General features: G+C 57.6%; 2 protein-coding genes across 9 annotated transcripts in view; one reads left to right on the top strand and one right to left on the bottom strand.

Annotated features, from left to right (window-relative positions):
- PITPNM2 (phosphatidylinositol transfer protein membrane associated 2) overlaps positions 1-5,996 on the top strand; it is a 191,892-nt gene extending 185,896 nt beyond the window's left edge. For all 8 annotated transcript variants that reach the window (XM_029051992.1, XM_029052050.1, XM_029052041.1 and 5 more), the window contains 8 exons: positions 436-584; positions 920-1,036; positions 1,328-1,444; positions 2,169-2,317; positions 2,830-2,979; positions 3,182-3,365; positions 4,636-4,764; positions 5,634-5,996. In XM_029051992.1, the coding sequence (XP_028907825.1) occupies positions 436-584; positions 920-1,036; positions 1,328-1,444; positions 2,169-2,317; positions 2,830-2,979; positions 3,182-3,365; positions 4,636-4,764; positions 5,634-5,975 (1,337 nt within the window). In that variant the 3' untranslated portion in view covers positions 5,976-5,996. The remainder of the gene's footprint in view (positions 1-435; positions 585-919; positions 1,037-1,327; positions 1,445-2,168; positions 2,318-2,829; positions 2,980-3,181; positions 3,366-4,635; positions 4,765-5,633) is intronic.
- Positions 5,997-10,755: 4,759 nt separating this feature from the next.
- ARL6IP4 (ADP ribosylation factor like GTPase 6 interacting protein 4) lies at positions 10,756-20,594 on the bottom strand. Its single transcript, XM_029052066.2, has 6 exons — positions 20,486-20,594; positions 15,664-15,840; positions 14,913-15,212; positions 14,438-14,555; positions 11,343-11,412; positions 10,756-11,235 (listed from the first exon to the last, which is right to left on the bottom strand). Exons 2-6 carry the CDS (start codon positions 15,830-15,832, stop codon positions 11,182-11,184), a joined length of 711 nt encoding a protein of 236 aa, XP_028907899.1. The 5' UTR covers positions 15,833-15,840; positions 20,486-20,594; the 3' UTR covers positions 10,756-11,181.
- Between the last annotated feature and the right edge of the window lie 488 nt (positions 20,595-21,082).

The raw sequence follows: 21,082 nt of genomic DNA on the forward strand, positions 1-21,082 counted from the left end.
AAGATGAGCCATTGGGCCATCTCTGGGGTGGCCTTTTGGTCCTGCTTGGGAGCAGACCACCAGCCCCTTGGACCGGAGAGCCAGGCGGGGGCCACTCGCACCTCGTTGCCAAGGGTTTTGCCACTGACAGCCTTCTTTGCAGGACTGCCCGCCTCGGGGCCCCGTGGCTGCCTCACTTTCCCGACACTTTGGCCTAGAGCCACTCAAGAGCGGGAGGGAAAAGATGGGACTCGAGAGCTGCAGCTCACTGAACCAGGCAGGGTGGGAGGACGGGAGGAGAGGAGGAGAAAGGCAAATCCTCCTTTGCCTTCCTCCTTCCTCCCTCTGGCTCTGTCTCTCTCTCTCTCTCTTTCCTCTCTCTCTCTCCCTCTCTCCCCCCTCCCCACTGCCGCCCACTTATCCCAAGTGTCGCTAACGAGCCCCTTCTTTTGTCAGTCGCTGCTAAGTGGTGGGGAACCAAGCGGATTGACTACGCCCTGTACTGCCCCGACGCCCTGACAGCCTTTCCTACGGTGGCATTGCCCCACCTCTTCCATGCCAGCTACTGGGAGTCGACAGACGTGGTGTCCTTCCTGCTGAGACAGGTACCTCTCCCCACCGCCCCTGCCCCATGGCTCCCATCCCCTCCCTGGGGTAGCCTTTCTGCTTGGCTCTGGCCTCCCAGCCCCGAGCCCCAACGGTTCGGTTCTGCCGCTCCCGTGGGTCATTGCCTGCGTTGTACTTCGCCGTTCTACTCCCTGTGCTCATCTTTCCGCCCCAGATGTGCACTCCCCTTTCATGCTTGCATATACTGATACAAACACACACCAGTACCCCACCCGTGGCTCATCTCTCTCTCTCACGCGTGGATGTGTACACACATACACACCCACCCCCACCACCACTTCACTCCACTGCACTCTCTCTCCCGGCTTCTCAGGTCATGAGGCATGAAAACTCCAGCATCTTGGAGTTGGATGGCAAAGAGGTATCCGTGTTCACCCCCTCAAAGCCGCGAGAAAAGTGGTTGAGGAAGAGGACCCACGTGAAGCTGAGGGTAAGGCCGCACGCCTGCCTCCCTGGGGCTTTGTCTCGAGCAAGCAGCGGCCGTGGGCAAACAGAGCTGGGTTGGGTTCAGTGATTGGGATGGGGGGCTGGTGATTGGCGGAGGCGGGATGGGTGATGTCGGAGAAGAACCAGGAGTCAGCTGTGCCGAGGCAGATCCCGGCCTGGAAGTGGTGGCTTCTTTCCAAGCTCCTTGACTTGGCTAGGGTTGGAGGGCCGGGTGGCCCGGCGGAGCTTCAGGGCTCATTCGCGGGCCCCAACCCCCCGCCGCTTCCCCCCGCAGAATGTCACGTCGAATCACAGGATCAATGATGCCGTGGCCAACGAGGACGGGCCACAGACCCTGTCGGGCAGATTCATGTACGGGCCTCTGGATATGGTGACCCTCACCGGGGAGAAGGTGAATGCACGGAGAGCACTGGAGGCGAGGCAGGTGGTGGGTGGTCGGCAGTGGGCAGTGGAGAGGTGACCTCCCCCAGGTGCCTGGGATCCCCACCTTCCAGGCCTCGGGAAGAGGGGGACGAGGGAAGGAACTTGGAGCCCTCCAACCTCACCCTTCTCTGGGGTGAACCCACCTCTGCCAGGAGCAAGAGCCCCCGCTGCATGACCCGTCCAAACGGTGTCCTCCCAGGGGTCCCTGATCATGCCCACCCCCACCCCCCGAGGGCAGCTGGGCCAGGATTCCACATGGAATAAGTCCTTCCCCCGCCCCACCTTCCTTGGGAGCGGGGATGCTCCATTTGCAAGCCTCTTCTTGGATCGAGAGCCCCAGGAGGGCCAGCGACTGTCTCTAATTCTCTACCTGGTATTGTTTCCTGGTGGTCAGTACAGTACTTGGCATACAGTAGGCACTTAGTAAATGCTGCTATTATTCCTACTACATCAATGACCTCAGCCTTGCTTTAATCCGACCTCTGGCCCCACGATCCCTGGGATCATCCAGGGAGACGAAGAAGCCCGAGCCACCATCCAGCAAAGCCTGAGCCAGGGCTGGGCCCGGCCGGGCTGGGCACTCCTGGGTTTGGGTCTCGGTTGAAGGTCAGGGATGAGATCAGCAGTGCCCAAGCCCCACAAGCACACGCACAGCCATCCGTTTACTTCCCCCTCCCTCTCCCCCTGACCAGGTGGACATTCACATCATGACCCAGCCTCCTTCCGGGGAATGGGTCCACTTTGACACACTCATCACCAACAGCAGCGGCCGCGTCTCCTTCACCATCCCCGAGGGCCAGCGCCTTGGCATCGGCGTCTACCCCGTCAAGATGGTGGTCAGGTGCGGGGGCGGGGGAGGCAGAGAGGAGGGGAACGGCAGGCTGCTGATAGCGGGAGTGGGGTGCGGAGGGTGGAGGAGCAGCACGGCCTAGTGGAAAGAACACGGGCCTGGAAGTCAGAAGACCTGGATTCTAATCCTGGCTCTGCCAGTTGCTTGCTCTGTGACTTTGGGCAAATCATTTAATTTCTCTTTGTCTCTGTTTCCTCAACTGTAAAATGAGGGATTCAATACCTATTCTCCTCCTGGTTAGACTGTGAGCCCCATGTGGGACAGGGACTGTCCAACCTGATTAACTGGTATCTATGCCAATGCTTAAACAGAGTTTGATATAAAGTAAGTGCTTGGCAAAAATAACAATAATAATAATCATAATAATAAATAGCAGAAGGAAGCTAAGGGGAGCCAGGGGCAGGGTGTGCCTGGCCAGGAAGCGACGCCATGACTGTCACTGGCCAGGGAGAGTCGTGCGGGGCAGGAAGCTGGGGTCCTGAGACATTTTCCCATCTCCTCAGGGGGGACCACACATTTGCCGACAGCTACATCACCATCCTTCCCCGGGGCACGGAGTTTGTGGTCTTCAGCATCGACGGCTCCTTCGCCGCCAGTGTCTCCATCATGGGGAGCGACCCCAAGGTGCGCGCCGGGGCCGTGGACGTCGTCAGGTGAGCTGGGCGGGCGGGGCCATGGTCGTCTCCCGGTGAGCCAGGCCCGTGGGGTTGGGGGATCGGGCCCTGGGTAGAGCAGGAGGAGTTCAGCCCAGGGTCACCTGTGACCTCCACCCCCGTGCTCCCCACCCCGCCCCACCGGCAGGGTCTTCTCTCTCTCACACTCTCTCGCTCTCTCGCTCTCTCCCTCCCCCTCCAGGCACTGGCAGGACCTTGGCTACCTCATCATCTATGTGACCGGGCGGCCCGACATGCAGAAGCAGCGGGTGGTGGCCTGGCTGGCGCAGCACAACTTCCCCCACGGGATCGTCTCCTTCTGCGACGGCTTAGTGCATGACCCCTTGCGACACAAGGCAAACTTCCTCAAGCTCCTCATCACCGAGGTGGGGCTCCAGTATGACTCACCCCACCCTTGCCCCCTGTTGAGCCCAGGGCTCCCCGTTCCCCATGATTTCTAGCAGGGGGAGCAGGGATTTGTGGTCCTGAAGTGCCCCCCAGCCTTGACCCCACAGCCCCATCTGATCACTGGTCCCGGGGGGTTCCCAATCCTATCGAGTTCCTCATGGGCTAACCTGTGGTCAGCCCCTGACCCTGTTTCCCCCTCCCCCTAAGCAGTCTCCCACTTTCTGTGAACATGCCAAAGGGCTGGGAAAATCAAAAAAGCTGGAAGACCTCTTTCTTCTGTGGTGACCAGATATGACTCCAGACTGGACTTTGTTGTTGTATCATTTTGTTGTATGGTATTTGTTAAGCGCTTACCATGTGACAGACACTGATCTAACAGTGTACTGGGGAAGATACAAGTGCATTAGGTTGGACACAGTCCCGGGTCCACGTGGGGCCCATAGTCTAAGTAAGAGGGAGAACAGGAGAACTGAAGCACCGAGGAAATGAAGTGACTTGCCCAAGGTCACACAGCAAGCAGTTTTTATTGTTGTGTGACCTTGGGTAAGTCACATCCCTCTCTGTGCCTCAGTTCATCTGTAAAATGGGGATTAAGACTGTGAACCCCATGCTGGACGGGGACTGTGTCCAACCTGACTACCTTGTAGCTACCTGAGCGCTTAGTTCAGTGACTGGCACCAAGTAAGAGCTAAACAAATGCCAGTAAAAAAAAAAAAAACAGCAGATCTGGGATTAGAACCCAGGTCCCCTGACTCCCAAGCCCGTGGTCTTTCCACTAGGCTACGCTGCTTCTCCACTTCTGGGAGCGTAGCCGGCTTGTGGGCTCAGAAAGCCAACTGGATTAACCGAGGGCTTTAGGGGCTGCAGCTCGGGACCTCCGGCTGAGGGAGCCCTGCAGAAACCAGTGCCTAATTATCTGTGAAATGTATAATCTGCGGTTTGGGGTATACATAACAAGCTGTTCTAACATAAGTGATCTATTTTGAATTAAAACTCTATTCTGCAATTTTTAGGACTGAAACGTAGCCACAGAACTGCCTTACGTTAATTAAAAGGCGGGCTTGATGTCACTTGGTTTTAAATTAGGAGAACGACATAAGTACAGGGACCCCACAGATTGTTCTAGCCCTGATCCCCCAGGAGAGTTCACCGGGCCCAGGCAGCGGGTGATCCCGGGCCCGCAGCTCTGCCAAGTCTGTGCTCTCACCTCCCCATTCCCCGGCCCCGGGCCCGCTCTCTCCTCCTCAGCTCAACATGAGGGTCCACGCTGCCTACGGCTCCACCAAGGACATCTCCGTGTACAGCTCCATCAGCCTGTCCCCCATGCAGATCTACATCGTCGGACGGCCCACCAAGAAGCTCCTGCATCAGTGCCAGGTAAGTAGACACCTTACAGCGCTGGCCTCCCACTCCCACTCCCCCTTCCATGGTCTCCCATCCCTGCCCCCCACCCCTTTTTTTCCTATGGTATTTGTTAAGCGCTTTCTATGTGCCAAGCACTGTTCTAAGCTCTGGAGTTGATACAGTCCATATTCCACATGGGGCTCAGAGTCTTAATCCCCATTTTACAGATGAGGGAACTGAGGCCCAGAGAAGTGAAGTGATTTGCCCTAGGTCACCCAACAGACAAGGGGCCAAGCCGCGATTAGACCCAGTTCCTACTGACTCTTTGGAAAGAGCATGGGCTTGGGAATCAGAGGTCGTGGGTTCTAATCTCAGCTCTGCCACATGTCTGCTGGGTGAGCTTGGTCAAGTCGTTTCACTTCTCTGGGCCTCAGTTCCCTCATCTGTAAGATGGGGATGAAGACTGTAAGCCCCACGTGGGACAACCTGATTACCTTGTATCAACCCCAGTGTTTAGAGCAGTGCTTTGCACATATTAAGCGCTTAAATACCTTAATTATTCATTATTATTATTATTGCTAGGCCACGCTGCTTCTTTCTCGTGGACCTCTGGGGAGATGGGGCTGCCCGTGGCCTCCCCTTCCTGTTACCTTCCCAGACCTGTGTGCCTTCCCGGCCGACCCCTGGAGCTCTGGTGGGAGGAGAGTCACGGGGGCAGGGTGAGGTTCCCTGAGCTGGACAACAGGGCCCCAGAGCCCTGGAGCAGCTGTGACGGGTGGAATCTCTAGGGGACTGGTGATGTCCTCCCCTGAGGTGGAGGGGTTGGGAGGGCGGGGCTGGAGGCCGGGCAGAGGTGGAGCTGCTCGTCCCCTTCCCCCTCTCCCTCTCTTCCCCTATCTCAGTTCATCACAGATGGCTACGCCGCTCACCTGGCCCAGCTCAAGTACAACCACCGGGCCCGACCGGCCAAGAACACCACACGCATGGCCCTGCGCAAGGGTAGCTTCGGCCTGCCGGGCCAGAGCGACTTCCTGCGTAAGCGTAACCACCTGCTGCGCACCATCTCCTCCCAGCCCACGGGCTCGGCGGGGCCGGGCCACAAGCACGAGCGGACGCAGAGCCAGTCCGACAGCGAGCGGGAGCGGGAGAAGGAGCGGGGCCAGCGGAGCATGAGCATCGCCACGGGCTGCTGGGGCCGCAGCGGGGCCACCCGCCCGGACACAGGTCCCCCGGGCCCCAAGTAAAGCCGCTCCCGCCCGCCCGCCCCATCCCCCCGGGGGGGGGGGGGCAGCCCCGCGAGGGGTGGTTGGGGAAGAGGAAGGGAGTCACCATGGTGCTACGGCCCGGGGAGCCAGGAGGGAAATGTGCGGGGGCGCCACGCGGCCCTTAACCCCCGGCCGCAGTGGGAGGACGGGCGCCTGCCCGGAGAGAGGGAGGAAGCTTGGAGGCAGCGCGCCAGCCGGGGACGCCCGGAGCCTCCGCCTGTGCTGGGCGACGCATGCCTCTGCCCTTCCCCGGCCATCCCGGGAGAGAAGGCCCCCCACCGCCCCTTAGGAGAGGGCCACCCTTAGGAGAGACGCGCCGGCCCCGGCCTGCTCCCGAGCAGCAGCGGGGCAGGGCACAGGCCCGAGGAGAGTGGAGCCGTTGCTGAGCTTCCCGCCCCCACCCCAGATGCTCCCCGCCAGCCGCTCCGCGAGGCCAGGCCGGGCCAGGCCTCGATCGGGTGGGAGGACCAGGTCGTGCCGGGGCAAGGCGGCGGGGCGGGGGAGGCCGCCGGCCACTCGGACTCCGCTTCTTTGGCCCGAGGCGGGGACGGGGGTTTCCTTGGGTGTTCGGGAAAGGAGGGCGGCACAGCTGGTTGGAGCCCCGAGGACCCGGGTCTGGGGATCTCTGGCTTCAGCCTGGGCAGGCTGCCCTTCCCCACCCCACCTCAGTACCCCTCCCCCTCACACGTGGAAGCCCCGGCTGCGTAGCTCCGAGCGCCGAAGAGCACCGCTCGCCCCACGGTCCGGCTGTGAGGGCCATCCCCACCCAGCCCTACGCCCACCCTCCCGCCTCCACTCCTCTTCAGATTCAGTAGCAGCTATCACGGGAGTTAGACCTGCTTCTTTTAACTAGAGTTACTCAACTGTAAAACCTCATTGTTTTTGCACTGATGATTTTTAGAACGGAGACCTGTTACCATCTCATGTGGCTACACATCCCCGTCTGTAGTGCATGATAATTAAATATTTGCTGATCCAGGGTCTATTTCTGTGCAGAAGTTTGGGATGGTAAAAGGGGGCCGAAGCGGGGCCCAGTCTGAGGTGCAAGCAGAAGCAAAAGGCCATATCAGAATTTGCGCAGCTCCTGGCGGGCCTGCTGCCTCGGCGGGGTCCGGCCCTGCGGCTTTCCCGCCCCTGCGGCTTTCCCGCCCCCCGCCCCCAGCCCTACTTCCGGCCTTCGCCCTGGGCGGGAATGAGGAGGGGGCCTGAGGCCGGGCGGGGCGGCAGGGATGGACACCCCCGCCGCCCCGACCCCACCTCCATCAGGCCGAGTCCTGACTTCTCTCGCTCGGTGGAGGGAGAGTCCCCCATGCACCCTTTTCCCACCACCCGCCCCCCGCCACCCAACGCCAACTGACCCCGGGCAGCAAGGCGAGGGCCAAGCCCGGGTCGGGGCTCCCGGGGCCCCTCTCCTACCTTCCGCGAGGCTGCCGAGGAGTCGCCTCCAGCCGGAGACGGTTTTGTATTCCAAACCGGATAGTGGCAGAGCGGGATTCTTCCGCTGCTGCTGCCTTCCACTGCAGTATATCGCATTTATACCACTTTCTACTCAAAGATCTGATTTCTAAGAGGGTGTTTGTTGGTCTTTTGTTTTTTTTTTGTTTCGTTTTTTAAAACTTGGCTGCTTCGTTTTCTTAACTCTTTCGATATAAGGGGCAGCCCCTCTGCATTGTGAAAACCCAGCACTGTGAATGCCGCCCTGCCCGGCCCCGGGCACAGATGCAGCAGGCCAGGCCTCCCTGCCACCCGCCTCGTCCCGACCACGGGAGGCCGGGCGGCCGGGCACACCGGGGCCCCGGTGGGCGAGGCAGGGCGGGGCGGGCCGACGACCGGTTGCCGACTTCACCTTACACCTAGCGTTTTGAAACCTTCGACGGAATTTCTACTTTCTCAACGGTTCTCTAGGGGCGGGGCACACGCGTCGATTTTTACAAATGGAAATCTGTTTTGATGCAGGATCCGACAAATCACCCGCCCCTCCCGCCTCCCCCACCCTCCACCGCCCCCTGCCCCCACCTCATCGCATTCCAACAGGGTGGCCCTCCCAGAGTCAGCCCTCTCTCATCTTTGAAATTGACCATCCTGCGACACTTGCTGGTTTTTATTGATGAAAAGCCGACTTCCCTTTCTGCCACCGCGGGCTAGTGACCTCGAACGGCCCGTCTCTTCTCCTAGAGCCAGTGTGAACTCTCTTCTAGTTATCCTCATCTGGCTTCGGGAGCCAGCTGGGCCGCAGCCCCGGTCGAAGCTTCGCGGCCCTGCCCGGCCCCGTCCCATTCAGCCTCCAGCCTCGCCTCGCCGAATTCACTTGCAAATTTGGATATGGCCTTTGGGACCCTCCCAGCGCCCCACGAGGGGCTCCGGCTGTCGGACATTTTGAAGGACAGGATGGCGGGTGGTGCAAGAACGCATTCTGAGATGTTAACGTTTTCTTGCGTGTAGATAGTGTAAAACAAAAGGATGCTGTAAATGCTCAGAAGAGTGGGTATAAAAAAGTGAAAGTTATTTATTTTGTGTAGAGAAAATGTCTGAAGGAACTGGAACCTTCAGGATTTATGAATATTGAAGATGTAGGGACTTTTTTTTTCCTTTTTGTTCCAGGATTATGTATAAAGCAATTCTTTTACGGACCAAGTTTAATGTAACCGTCAGAGCAGAAGTGCAATATCTCGTTCACCTTTCCATCACTCCATGTCCAAAAAACCAATAGTTTCAAGCGACAACGGGAGCACGTGGGCCTGAAGCATCCCACTGCCTTTGCCTTTGTCACTGGCCCACCGCTCCGTCGGAGAATTCATTTGGGGATTGAGTCTGGGTTCCCGGCTGCAATAATCACAAGACGGGCGGTTGTGGTAGGGCCTTTGCTCTACACTTCTTCCCTTCTAAGTGGGACGCCCCACCCCCCGCCCCCAAATTCCCCTACTCTACTCCCCTTCCTCCCCCAGCGTCTGCTGGTGTGAGGCCGGCCCCGAGTGGCCCGAAACTGTGGTATACACCCTTATCCCCGTCCCTCCCCTCGGGTCCTTCGTGTGGCTCGCTGTCCCTCCGACCCACCCTGACCACGCCAAGGACAATAGCAATAGTTTCGCTCTGTCTCTGGTCCGTTCGTCCCGCAAAGCCCGGAGCCCCGGAGATCGTCCAGCCGGGCCTGGCAGAAGTGGAGGGCGAAGAGGAGGCTCTCCTCCTTCCGCAAAGGTTTTCTCACCCCGATCTTGGGAGAGCCCATGATTTCATTAGCGCGTTCACTTTGATCCCTTCAGTTATTTTCTTCCTGACAACATTCGTTTTCCAAAAGAACAACAAAGACATCATTTTAAAAATACCAAAAATGTTTACAGCGTTTGGCAAGGAAACGTTTGACGAAAATCTGTTCGAACCAAAGGGTGAGGCAGGAGGGCAGACGGTTGCATCTTCCTTCCCCCCCGGGGTGATCTGTCCTGACTGCAGGAGTTCCCACTAATCAGGTATCGTCTTCTTCACCTTTGCTGCATTTACCTATTAGCTGTAGAAGCCTTACTTACATTGTCCCCCCCGTCCCCTCCCACACCCCTTCCTCCTCATATAAAATGCCTGGATCTGTGGATCTCTTCGACTGTCCGTTTTTCTAGTCAATGATATTGATTCTGCTCGATTTACCAAACGGTTTCTTAGGGATAAGATTGAAAAAGACAATTCCTCCCTGGCCTGGTCTGAGCCGCCGGCCCTCGGCGGAGGCCAGTGGGGCTCGGGAACCAGGCCGCCCCGCCCTGGTTTGCATCTCGATCCCTCCGTGCGTCCTCGTGTGTCCGCCACCGCAGCCGCTTGCATTTCTGCTTGTGTGTGAGACCATCCCACGCCTTCCTTCTCCTTGCTGTTTGTTAGTGCGTCGTTTAATGCCTGAGTGTGCTCCGTATTACAGCAGCATCACTGTACGTTGTTACATGGATTAAAGAAATGGGAAGGCTTCTTTCTTGCCGTGTCGCCTTATTGACGCCTGTGGCCGACAGTCCTATGGGAACGGAGGTGGGCATAGGGCCACTCGGGGCTTGGGGGGGGCGGGACCTAGAATTTGGCCCTTGGGACCTCTGTGCCCCGCCCCTTTCCCTGGGCTGGATTAATCCCCTACCCCCAACATGGAGACAACTGGAAGGAAAAGTCTTGCTCAAACTCTCGGGGACCCAGAACAAGGCCGGAGGGATGTAGACCGTCGGCCCGGCCTCTCGGCGGGATGGGGGCTGACGGCCTGGCGGAAACGGAGCCCCACGCTGACGCTACCTGTGGCCGGAGATGGGGGTGAGCCCCGGGGACGGTCGGTCCTCTTGACTTTCCCGAGGGGCGGGTCGCTCCCGGGCCACGGGCTGGTCGTGGCAGGGGCCGGAGTGCCAGGCCAGCAGCTCCAGCTTGCTCGCCCTCCCTGGGGACGAGCCTTGGGGCTTGCCTGAAAGCTTCCCCCCTTGCTCTCCTCCCCGAGCCAATGGGGAGAGTGGAATGGGGATGTGCCAACAGAGGCATAGGGCTTGTCAGGTAGGACCCAGGATGTTCTGAACTGGTCAGAGCCCCTTGTTTTCATCATCACCAACAATGGTATTTACTGACCACTTACTGTGTAGCGGAGCACTGTACCAAGCGCTCGGGAGAGTACAGTGCAGCAGAGTTGGTAGACACATTCCCTGCCCAGGACCTTCCCCGAGGCCAGAAACAGAGCAGGCCACGCACCAGTCGGCGGTCCGAGCCCAACCCCCGAGATTCATCTTGGGGCAGAGCACAGACAGAAACAAACCCAAGATCGGGGTGGGTTTTATTTTACAGTCGGTACAGATGAAGCAGTCACCAGTCCCCGGGGGGTCTCGCTCCCCAGCCTGGGGCAGGTGCTAGCGGGTGCCGACAGCTTCCCCCTCCCAGCTGGGTGCTGGGAGAGGACCGGGAGGTAGCCCCTCCCATCCCAGCCCAGTCAACCGGCTAGCGTGGCAGCCGGGAGGGAGCCCGGGCTGGATGTCTTGGGATGGGAGGGGACGGCTACCCGCCCTCCCAGGGTGAATGGGCCGGGGCCAGGTCGGGCTGGGCCTGGGAGGAGCAGCAAGAGGCGTACTTCAACCACCGAGGAGACGGTTTGCCTGACCTCGCTGCCCTCAGCACTGACCCTCCGGGAGCAGGAACTGGACCTGAGGGGCAGGACTCGGCGAAGGAAGCACAGGGCGGGTGCTTACTACAGCAGCCCGGCCCGCAGCTGGAAGGCCAGGCCATCGCCCCGGGTGGCTTGCTGGGGAGAGAGAGCACAGATGGACAGGTTGAGGGAGATCCCAAGGGGAAACGGGTTCGGCGGGGGAGGAGGGCAGGGAGGGCAGGGCCGGAGGGAGAGGCCGGTACCTTGTTGATCTCTTTGTGCCTCTCTTTGGTTACAATTTCCTCCAGAATTTCTCCATCTCCCTTGATGAGCCTGAAACAGAAGCAACAGCGTGTCCAGGCAAGTGTCATCTCCCCCCTCATCCCCTGGGGAACAGCTCTGGGAAAGCAGGCAAGGCTGGAGAGCAGCAGGCAAGGGGCAGGGCACTGACTGGGCTCCTCTCCTACTCGGCTGGGATCAGGCCAGAAGGGCAATCTGGGGCCAGTGGCTGGCAGACAGGCAAACCTCAAGGCTAAGTCAGTAGGCTAGAGCTTGGGGTTCAAGCATCAGGTTGGCAGGGTGGGATGAGAAGCATCCATCGATGGTACGTATCGAGCGCTTACTCTCTGCAGAGCACTACTCTAAGCATCTGGGAAAATGCAATAATAATAATATTTTGGGTGTTAGTTAAGCGCTTACTCTGTGCCGGGAACTGTCTGTCTCCCCCAATTAGACTGTAAGCCCGTCAATGGGCAGGGACTGTCTCTATCTGTTGCCGATTTGTACATTCCAAGCGCCTAGTACAGTGCTCTGCACATAGTAAGCGCTCAATAAATACTATTGAATTGAATGAATGAATGAATGAATGTAAAGTGCTGGGGTGGAGACGAGCAAATTGGTCGGGTTGGACACAGTCCCTGTCCTACGTGGAGCTAACAGTCTTAACCCCCATTTTCCAGATGAGGTAACTGAGGCCCGGAGAAGTGAAGTGACTTGCCCAAGGTCACATAGCAGACAGGCGGATCTGGATTAGCACCCAGGCCCTTCAGACTCCATGTAGTACCCCAGAGTCAGTCCCTGTACACGAGGAGCCTACAAGGATGAGGCAGGAGTGAACAAAACTAGATATGGGTGCGTCGGAAGGGCTGGGCTGGGAGGAGGAAGGGCACAGATTTTCCTTCCCTGATCACTCCAGCTCCCCTTCCCAGGAGGCAGCACCCTGCGTGGTTGTGCTCAGTTGTTCTCTATCTCCCTCTCTCCCCTCTAGCCGATGCCTCCTCACCCCCAATGCCACTGGGAGGACCAGGCTGGAGTTGGGCCACCAGAAAGCCCTGAGATGGGGCTGGGGCTGGACCCCATTCTTTGAGCGGAGCTGCGGCTGCAGCCTGAGGGGCTCCGGGCCAAACGTCGGCCGGACTCTCTGCAGACAACCTCTATTTTAGGACCCCCCCCCTTGTCACGGTCGGCTCTCCGGCGCTGGGAGATCTCTCTCCTCGTGCCTGCCGGGCCGCGGGGGAGAACTGGGTCAGCGCTTAGAACGCAGGCTGCCAACATGCTTCCTCCCGGGGCAGGCAAGGGCCGGGGGCAGGGCTGGGGTGGTCCTTCTGGTTAAAGGAGCTCACCACGAACCCCAAGTGGGGGGAGATGGCCTGGAGGTCAGGCTGCGGGGACGGGATGGGGGCTGCGGCCCGGAGAGACGCTAAACCTGCAGACCCACAAGGGATAACACTGGAGACCAGCCGAGGAGCCCTGCCCCCAGGGCCAGGCGGCTGCAGCCCGGTGGTGGCGGCTCCTCTGGCTTGGCCCATCAGCTGAGCGGAGAGCCGAGCTGAGCCCGGACCCTGACTCCAGTACTGGCCGTGTCCGGCTCACACACTTCGTTCCTTCTAAACCAACCCATTTCTTCCCTTCCCACCTTTTCCACCGTCCACCCTTGCTCACACCCTTCCCCCTGCCTGGAACTCCCTCCCGCAACCTATCTGCCAGCCCACAGCACACCCCACCTTCAAAGCCCTTCGGCAATCATATTTCCTCCAGGGAGCCCTCCTCAATTCATTTCCAATCCTCTCCTTCCTGGATCCCCTCCCAGTTGGTATCTGACAGAACTCACTCTTCCCATCTTCACGGCCTTACTTAAATCACAACTCCTCCATGAGGCCTTCTCTGACTACTCCCCCTCCTTTCTGCATCACCTGTTTACCTGGGTCTGTGTCCCTAAAGCATTCTGATCCTCATCCAACGTCTCCCTCAGCCCCACAGAACTTTGGTCCATATCCGTATACTCTGGCTTCTTCCCCTATCTGCAATTTAATGCCTGGCTCCATCACTAGAATGTACTTTCTTTGAGGTCAGTGATCACGTTTACCAGGAGAAGCAACATGGCATACTGGCTAGAGTCCAGGCCTGGGAGGCAGAAGGTCATGGGTTCTAATCCTATCTCTACCACTTGTCTGCTATGTGACCTTGGGCAAGTCACTTCATGTCTCTGTGCCTCAGTTACTTCATCTGTAAAATGGGATTGAGACCATGAGCCCCACATGGGGCAGGGGCTGTGTCCAACTTAAAAATAGAGTGGAATTTGATAAGCACTTACAATGTGCCAAGCACTGTTCTAAGCACTGGGATAGATGCAAGGTTATTAGGTTGTCCCATGTGGGGCTCACAGTCTTAATCCCCATTTTACAGATGAGGCAACCAAGGCCAGGAGAAGTTAAGTCACTTGCCCAAAGTCACACAGCTGACAAGTGGCGGCGCCGCATGACCTCTGACTCCGAAGCCCAGGCTCTTTCCACTAAGCCACGCTGCTTCTCTCAATTAGCTTGTATCCACCCCAGTGCTTAGTACAGTGTCTGGCACATAGTAAGCGCTTAACAAATACCATCACTGTTAGTATTATTCTACCAAGCTCTTAGCGCAGTGCTCTGCCTCGAGTGAGTGCTCAGTTAGCGTCACGGATCGATCGACTGGCCAGGACTCCAAGAAAGTTGGGACTCTCTGACCCCTGCCTACCTTCCCGCCCCCCGAGACCGCCAGAGCCCCTGGGAAGCCCCAAACTGGTCCCCAGCACAGAGGAGTTGGCCAGAGGGGAGAGAAGGCAGCGAAGGCTCAGGGTTCTCCTCAGGGAGTACTGGGCCCTGACATCATCCCTCTCTTTCCACTGAACTTAAGCCAGTTCTCCAGGCCACTGACTTGGGATGAGAGGTCCAGGGAGAAGGGGAAGTCGAGTTGACTGCTTTCTTCCTAGCACAGAGCCAGCCCCGAGGCCCCTGAAGGGGTAGAGCTAGGCCATTAGGTCATTAGGCCCTCCCACCTGACCTAGGGGAGGCTCCTTGGCACCCCCTCCCACAAGAGCCCCTACCTGGTGCGGCCGGTCTCAGGATCCACCACTTTGCGGACGACACTCTGCCGGGCATCCCACTCCTCTTTGGTCATTGGCTTCATGGCCTGGATGCGGGACTTCTGTTCGTCGGTCAGGACTGTGAGACGGGGAGACGGCGGACGGGCTGAGGGACTGCCGGGGCGGGGCAGACCGGGCTGGGTCCAGCCCCCAGCCTCCGCTGGCAGGTCCTCTCCTGCCGGGGACCGGTCCACGTGGCTGCCGAGCCGCCCCGCCCCAGGCCCTCCCCGTCCCCCAATCAGCACTGCATGGCCTAGGGTTGAAGTAGGGGGCCCGGGGGAGGATGAGAGGTTGGGCTTGGCCTTCCTGGGAGCCACTGGATGGCCTACAGCTCACTCCAGGCTCTGCCTTTATTTCTCCCAGGCTTCCACCCCTTGCCTGACTCCAGCCTGGGGTGTCCACCTCCTAACCCCCCTTGCCCCCGGGGGCCCGGTACCTGGACCGCTTTCCTCCAGGGGCTCTTTCTGCCACTGATCCAGCGAAGGGCCCGGCATGCCCTGCGGGCTCTGGGTGCCCGCCTCCCCCTTCTCCCTGCATTTCTTCTTCACCTTCTTCTTTGCTTTCTTCTTCTTCTTCTTCCTCCGCTTCTTGTCTTTGCGCTTGGACCGCTTCTTCCGGCCACCACTTGAGGATCGCGAGGAAGAGGAGGAGGAAGAGGAAGAGGAGGAGGAAGATGAAGTGGAGGAGGAGGAGGAACTGGGTCGCCTCCTCTTCCGGCCCCGGTCCTTGCTCCTCTCTGCAACAAAGGACGAGGTGGCAATGTGGGGCGGGAGTGGAGCCTGGACCACTCCCGGGGACCCCAACATGTCCCGCAAACCAGGCTCCCTTGCGGGGTGGGGAGATGGGCTAGCCTGAGTCCCTCAGGTTGAGCCAGAGGCCACTGAAGAACGCAGCCCACCTCACGGAGACCCGGTCTCTGGCCCGATTTCCCCAAGGGCTGCACCTGGGTGAACGATCCGGCTGGGTTGTGTCATCTGCTCTCATGCAACTTTCAGATTCAAACATTCATCTTGCTTTCTCTGATTGCTTAACCCCCCACAGTCCCCCACCTCAGGTGGACTCAGCAGGGAGTGGAGAGACCAGCCAGGAGGGAGTCCAGAACCCCAGCCAGGCCCGGCTCGGACCACCCTCGCGGAACCTTCGCTTCAGTTCCCTTCCCAGCCGGCCGCGCTGCGCCGGGCTCTCACCTGGCTTGTGCGATGCAGCCCTGGGCCTGCGGCTCCGGGAGCCCGAGGCCGAGCGGCTCCGCCGTCTCTCCTTACTGCCCCTCTTCCTCCTCATTTCCTTGCTTCGCTCAGGCCGTCCACGAGAACCGCTCCGACTTCTGGAGCGCCTGCGGGAGCTGCCAGGCGGCATGGCGATGGCTGGAAATGTTGGGGCGGGGGAGAGAGAGTATGTGTGTGTGTGTTTGTGCAGCCGGGCCAGGGGCCTGGGAGGCAATACCCCCACTGGCTGCAGGAGTCAGGGCAGGCCAGCATGGACAGTGCCCTCATTCTGCCTCACCCTTTCCCAGCCAGCTCCAGGCCCAGACCCCTTCAGCCCAAGGCACCAGGCCTAGCAGCTGGCCAGGCATCAGTCCAAGGAGGGGCCACCTCCGCACAGAGAACAACTCCAAGCCCCTGTGCCTCAAGCAGGCTGAGAGTGAGACATCCTCTCCTGACTAGGCCATCCTTCACTTGGGAATCTCTTCCTGCCACGTCCACCAGCTTCCCTAAGCCACTCTTGGGGTCACCCTCATCCTCCATTCCAACACGCCCGCCCCCCGCTCTCCCAAGCTACACCCTCTCCCCAGGAACCTCCATTCGAGGTCATCCTTGAGCATCACTGCAAATCTGCCCTGTGCAAGTGAGGAGGGACGAAGCAGCATTGAAAACCACAGGCCTGGGAGTCAGAAAACCCGGGTGCCAATCCCTGCTCCACCACTTGCTTGCTGGGTAGCCTTGGCCAAGTCACTTAACTTCTCTGCACCTCATTTCCTCATCTATAAAATGGGGATTCAACATCTGTTCTCCCTCCTATTTAGATAGTGAGCCCCATGTGAGATGGGGTCTGTGTCCAACCTGATTATCTCGTATCTGCCCGAATGCTTGGCTCAGAGTAAATGTTTTGCAAATATTGTGGTTATAATTATTACTGCTACTATTTTAAACAGCAGCAGGGCAAGGCTTTAGAACACTGGGAAGCTTGGTGGTTTCTGAAGTTGGTACTGTTGGACTCCGGCAGCGAGGGGTCTGACACTCTGTGCCTCCACCCACAGGGATCGTAGGTCCTACGGCTCCTCATTATCATCAGTGGTATTTTTTGAGCGCTTACCATGTGCAGAGCACTGTACTGAGCGCTTGGGAGAGAACAGAACAGAACAGATTGGTAGACATGTTTCCTGCCCACAAGGATCTTAAGGTTCAGCGGGGGAGACAGAAATGATTTTGTCTTTTAGTTTCTGTGTCACTAACTCTTTCCCATCCCCACCACATTCTCATCCTGTGGGCAAGGGGTTGGTGGCAAGAGAAAAGAGATCGAGGTGGAGTGAGTAGGTTAGCATTAGAGGAGCAAATTGTGTGGGCTGGGTTGTTGTAGGAGAGTAGCGAGGTGAGGTAGGAAGGGAAGAGTTTAATGAGCATCTTAGAGCTGGTGGTCAGGAGATGGTTTGATGTGATGTTGGATGGGCAACCGCTGATGATGATGATGATTTCAGTACTTGTTAAGGGCTATGTGCCAAGCACTGCTCTAAGGGTTGGAGTAGATACAAAGTAATCAGGTACAAGGTAGTCAGGTTGGACACAGTCCCTGTCCCACATGGGGCTCATAGTCTTAATCCCCATTTCATAGATGATGAGGATGACGGTGGTGGTGATATTTGCTAAGCACTTACTATGTGCCAAGCACTGTTCTAAGTGCTGGGGTAGATACAAGGTAATCAGGTTGTCCCACTTGGGGCTCCCAGTCTTCATCCCCATTTTACAGATGAGGTAACTGAGGCACAGAGAAGTGAAGTGACTTTCCCAAAGTCACAGTTGATAAGGGGCGGAGCCAGGACTAGAACCCACGACCTCTGACTTCCAAGCCCGGGCTCTTTCCACTGAGCCATGTTGCTTCTCAGGTGGCCCAAGACCACTGATGCTGGGAAAGCAAGGCCCGGGTCGGGGCCACCCCTGGCATTGCTGAAGACAGGAAGGCCGGTCACGGACCATGTTGATGCTGTTGTACTAAGCGCTTAGTTCAGTGTGCTACCGATGGGAAGCGCTCAGTAAGTACCATAGATTGATTGATCGATGCCCGGCTGGAGTTGGTGGGCCCTCAGCCCTCAGAGAACCACCACCCAAAGCGGAGGGAATCCAACCCCTGCATGAAACAAAAACTCCTCACTCTTGGCTTCCAAGCTGTCCATCCCCTTGCCCCCTTCTACCTCATCTCCCTTCTCTCCTTCTACAGCCCAGCCCGCACGCTCCGCTCCTCTGCCGCCGCTCACCTCCTCACTGTCCCCCATTCACGCCTATCCCGCCATCCACCCCTGGCCCACGTCCTCCCGTTATCCTGGAATGCCCTCCCTCCTCCCCTCCGCCAAACTAACTCTCTTCCCCCCTTCAAAGCCCTAATGAGAGCTCACCTCCTCTGGAGGCCTTCCCAGACTGAGCCCTCCCTTTCCCTCTGCCCCTCTTCCCCATTCCCCCTTCTCCCTCCCTCTGCTCTACCCTCTTATTTATACAGTCCTCTGTCTCCCTCCCCACTCTCGCCTGCATTCACATTTAAGACCAAGCCTGCCTTCGACCATTATTTCTCATTTCATTCCTAAGCTTTTCACCTGGTGCTCTGAAAAAAACTGGGGCCTGCATTTTAACATCCGTACGCGTTTCAGCATATTCCAGGGCCTCTTATTTCCCTCAAGTGGCAGAAACTCCCCTTTAAAATAAGCTCTGTCACCTGGGTCTGACCTGGAATGTCTTCCCCCGCTCACATCCTTCAAACTCTCTTCCCCCCTTTCAAAGCCCTGCTGAGAGCTCACCTCCTCCAGGAGGCCTTCCCAGACTGAGCCCTCCCTTTCCCTCCCCATTACCCCTACTCCCTCCCTCTGCTCTTTCCCCTTCCCCTCCCCACAGCACTTGAGCATGTTTGTATATATTAATTTATTCCTCCATTTTATTAACGATGTATCTGTATCTATGATTCTATTTATCTTGATGGTATTGATTCCTGACTATTGGGAGTGACGTAGCTCAGTGGAAAGAGGGCTTGGGAGTCAGAGGTCATGGGTTCAAATCCCGGCTCTGCCACTTTCATTCATTTAATAGTATTTATTAAGCGCTTACTATGTGCAGAGCACTGTACTAAGCGCTTGGAATGTACAATTTGGCAGCAGATAGAGACAATCCCTGCCCAGTAACGGGCTCACAGTCTAAACGGGGGAGAGACACAGCACTTGTCAGCTGTGTGACTGTGGGCAAGTCACTTCACTTCTCTGTGCCTCAGTTACCTCATCTGTAAAATGGGGATTAACTGTAAGCCTCACGTGGGACAACCTGATGACCCTGGATCTACCCCAGCACTTAGAACAGTATTCTGCATATAGTAAGCACTTAGCAAAAACAGAGAAGCAGTGTGACTCAGTTGAAAGAGCCCGGACTTGGGAGTCAGAGGTCAAGGGTTCTAATTCTGGCTCTGCCACTTGTCAGCTGTGTGACCTTGGGCAAGTCACAACTTCTCTGTGCTTCAGTGACCTCATCTGTAAAATGGGGATTACGAGTATGAGCCTCACGTGGGACAACCTGATTACCCTGTATCTACCCCAGCACTTAGAACAGTGATCAGCACATAGTAAGCACTTAACAAATACCAACATTATTATTAACTTCTCTAGGCCTCAGTTCCCTCATCTGTAAAATGGGGATGAAGACTGTGAGCCTCACGTGGGACAACCTGATGACGCTGTATCTACCCCAGCACTTAGAACAGTGCTCTGCACATAGTAAGCGCTTAACAAATACCAGATAAGTAGTGTGACTCAGTGGAAAGAGCCCGAGCTTGGGAGTCAGAGGTCAAAGGTTCTAATCCCAGCTCTGCCACTTGTCAGCTGTGTGACCTTGGGCAAGTCACTTCACTTCTCTGTGCCTCAGTTCCCTCATCTGTAAAATGGGGATTAAGAGTGTGAACCTCACATGGGACAACCTGATTCCCCTGTATCTACCCCAGCGCTTAGAACAGTGCTCTGCACATAGTAAGCGCATAACAAATACCAACATTATTATTATTAACTTCTCTGGGCCTCAGTGACCTCATCTGTAAAATGGGGATGAAGACTGTGAGCCTCACGTGGGACAACCTGATGACCCTGTATCTACCCCAGCATTTGGAACAGTGCTCTGTACTGTAGGCGCTTAACAAATACTAACATTATTATTATTATTATTGTTTTGTTGTCTGTCTCCCCCTTTTAGACTGTGAGCCCGTCGTTGGGCAGGGATGGTCTCTGTACAGTCCAAGCGGTTAGTCCAGTGCTCTGCACACAAGAGAAGCAGCGTGGCTCAGTGGAAAGAGCCCGGGCTGGGCAGTCAGAGGTCATGGGTTCGAATCCCGGCTCTGCCACTTGTCAGCTGGGTGACTGTGGGCCGGTCACTTCACTGGGCCTCAGTGACCTCATCTGTCAAATGGGGATGAAGACTGGGAGCCCCAGGAGGGACCCCCTGATCAGTCTGTATCCCCCCCAGTGCTTAGAACAGTGCTTGGCACATAGTAAGCGCTTAACAAATAGCGAAAAAGAAAGAAAGTAAGCGCTCAATCAATAGGATCGAATGAATGAATGAACGAATGAATGAATGGTTCCCTCAGGGGCGGCCGGCCCCGCACATGCGCCGTGGGCACCCAAGCGCGGCGCCCTCCCCTCCCCCACCCCGGCGCGAGCGACCCCGCCGAGACGCCGCGGGGCCGGGTGTTACACCCAAGACCTTCCCCCCACCGCTTCCTGCCGAAGACCGTCCTCCTTCCCCCTCCACCCTCACTTCCCCGGGCTCTCACCCAACTGAGGGCGCGGGGCGGCGCCCCGGCCGCGTTCCCGCTCTTCTCCTCCAGTTAACGGTCCGTCGAGAAAAGGCGGCGGGGTCCCCGGAACCGGCTGGAGGCGAGTTGAGGGGAGGGGGCTCGTCCCACTTCCGGTCTCTCTGGAGTACTCCCCCCAAAAGCGTCCGGCTGAGGAACAAGTTGCTATGGACATCGGTTCCGCGCGCGCTTAAAAGTCCCCGGGAAGGGGCAATTCCAAACCCCAGGGGAGCTCCGAGTTGGCGAGGATTTACAAAAGTAATAATAATAATGTTGGTATGTGTTAAGCGCTTCCTCTGTGCAGAGCACTGTTCTAAGCGCTGGGGTAGATACAGGGTAATCAAGTTGTCCCACGTGAGGCTTAATCCCATTTTGCAGATGAGGTCACTGAGGCCCAGAGAAGTGAAGTGACTTGCCCACAGTCACACAGCTGACAAGTGGCAGAGCCGGGATTTGAACCCATGACCTCTGACTCCCAAGCCCGGGCTCTTTCCACTGAGCCACGCTGCTGCTTATGTCCGGGATCCCTGCCGGGAAGGAACTGGGTTTTACTGGGAACTAGGATTGACAACTGAT

Source organism: Ornithorhynchus anatinus, chromosome 2, assembly GCF_004115215.2.
Source record: "Ornithorhynchus anatinus isolate Pmale09 chromosome 2, mOrnAna1.pri.v4, whole genome shotgun sequence".
Lineage (NCBI taxonomy): Eukaryota > Metazoa > Chordata > Mammalia > Monotremata > Ornithorhynchidae > Ornithorhynchus > Ornithorhynchus anatinus.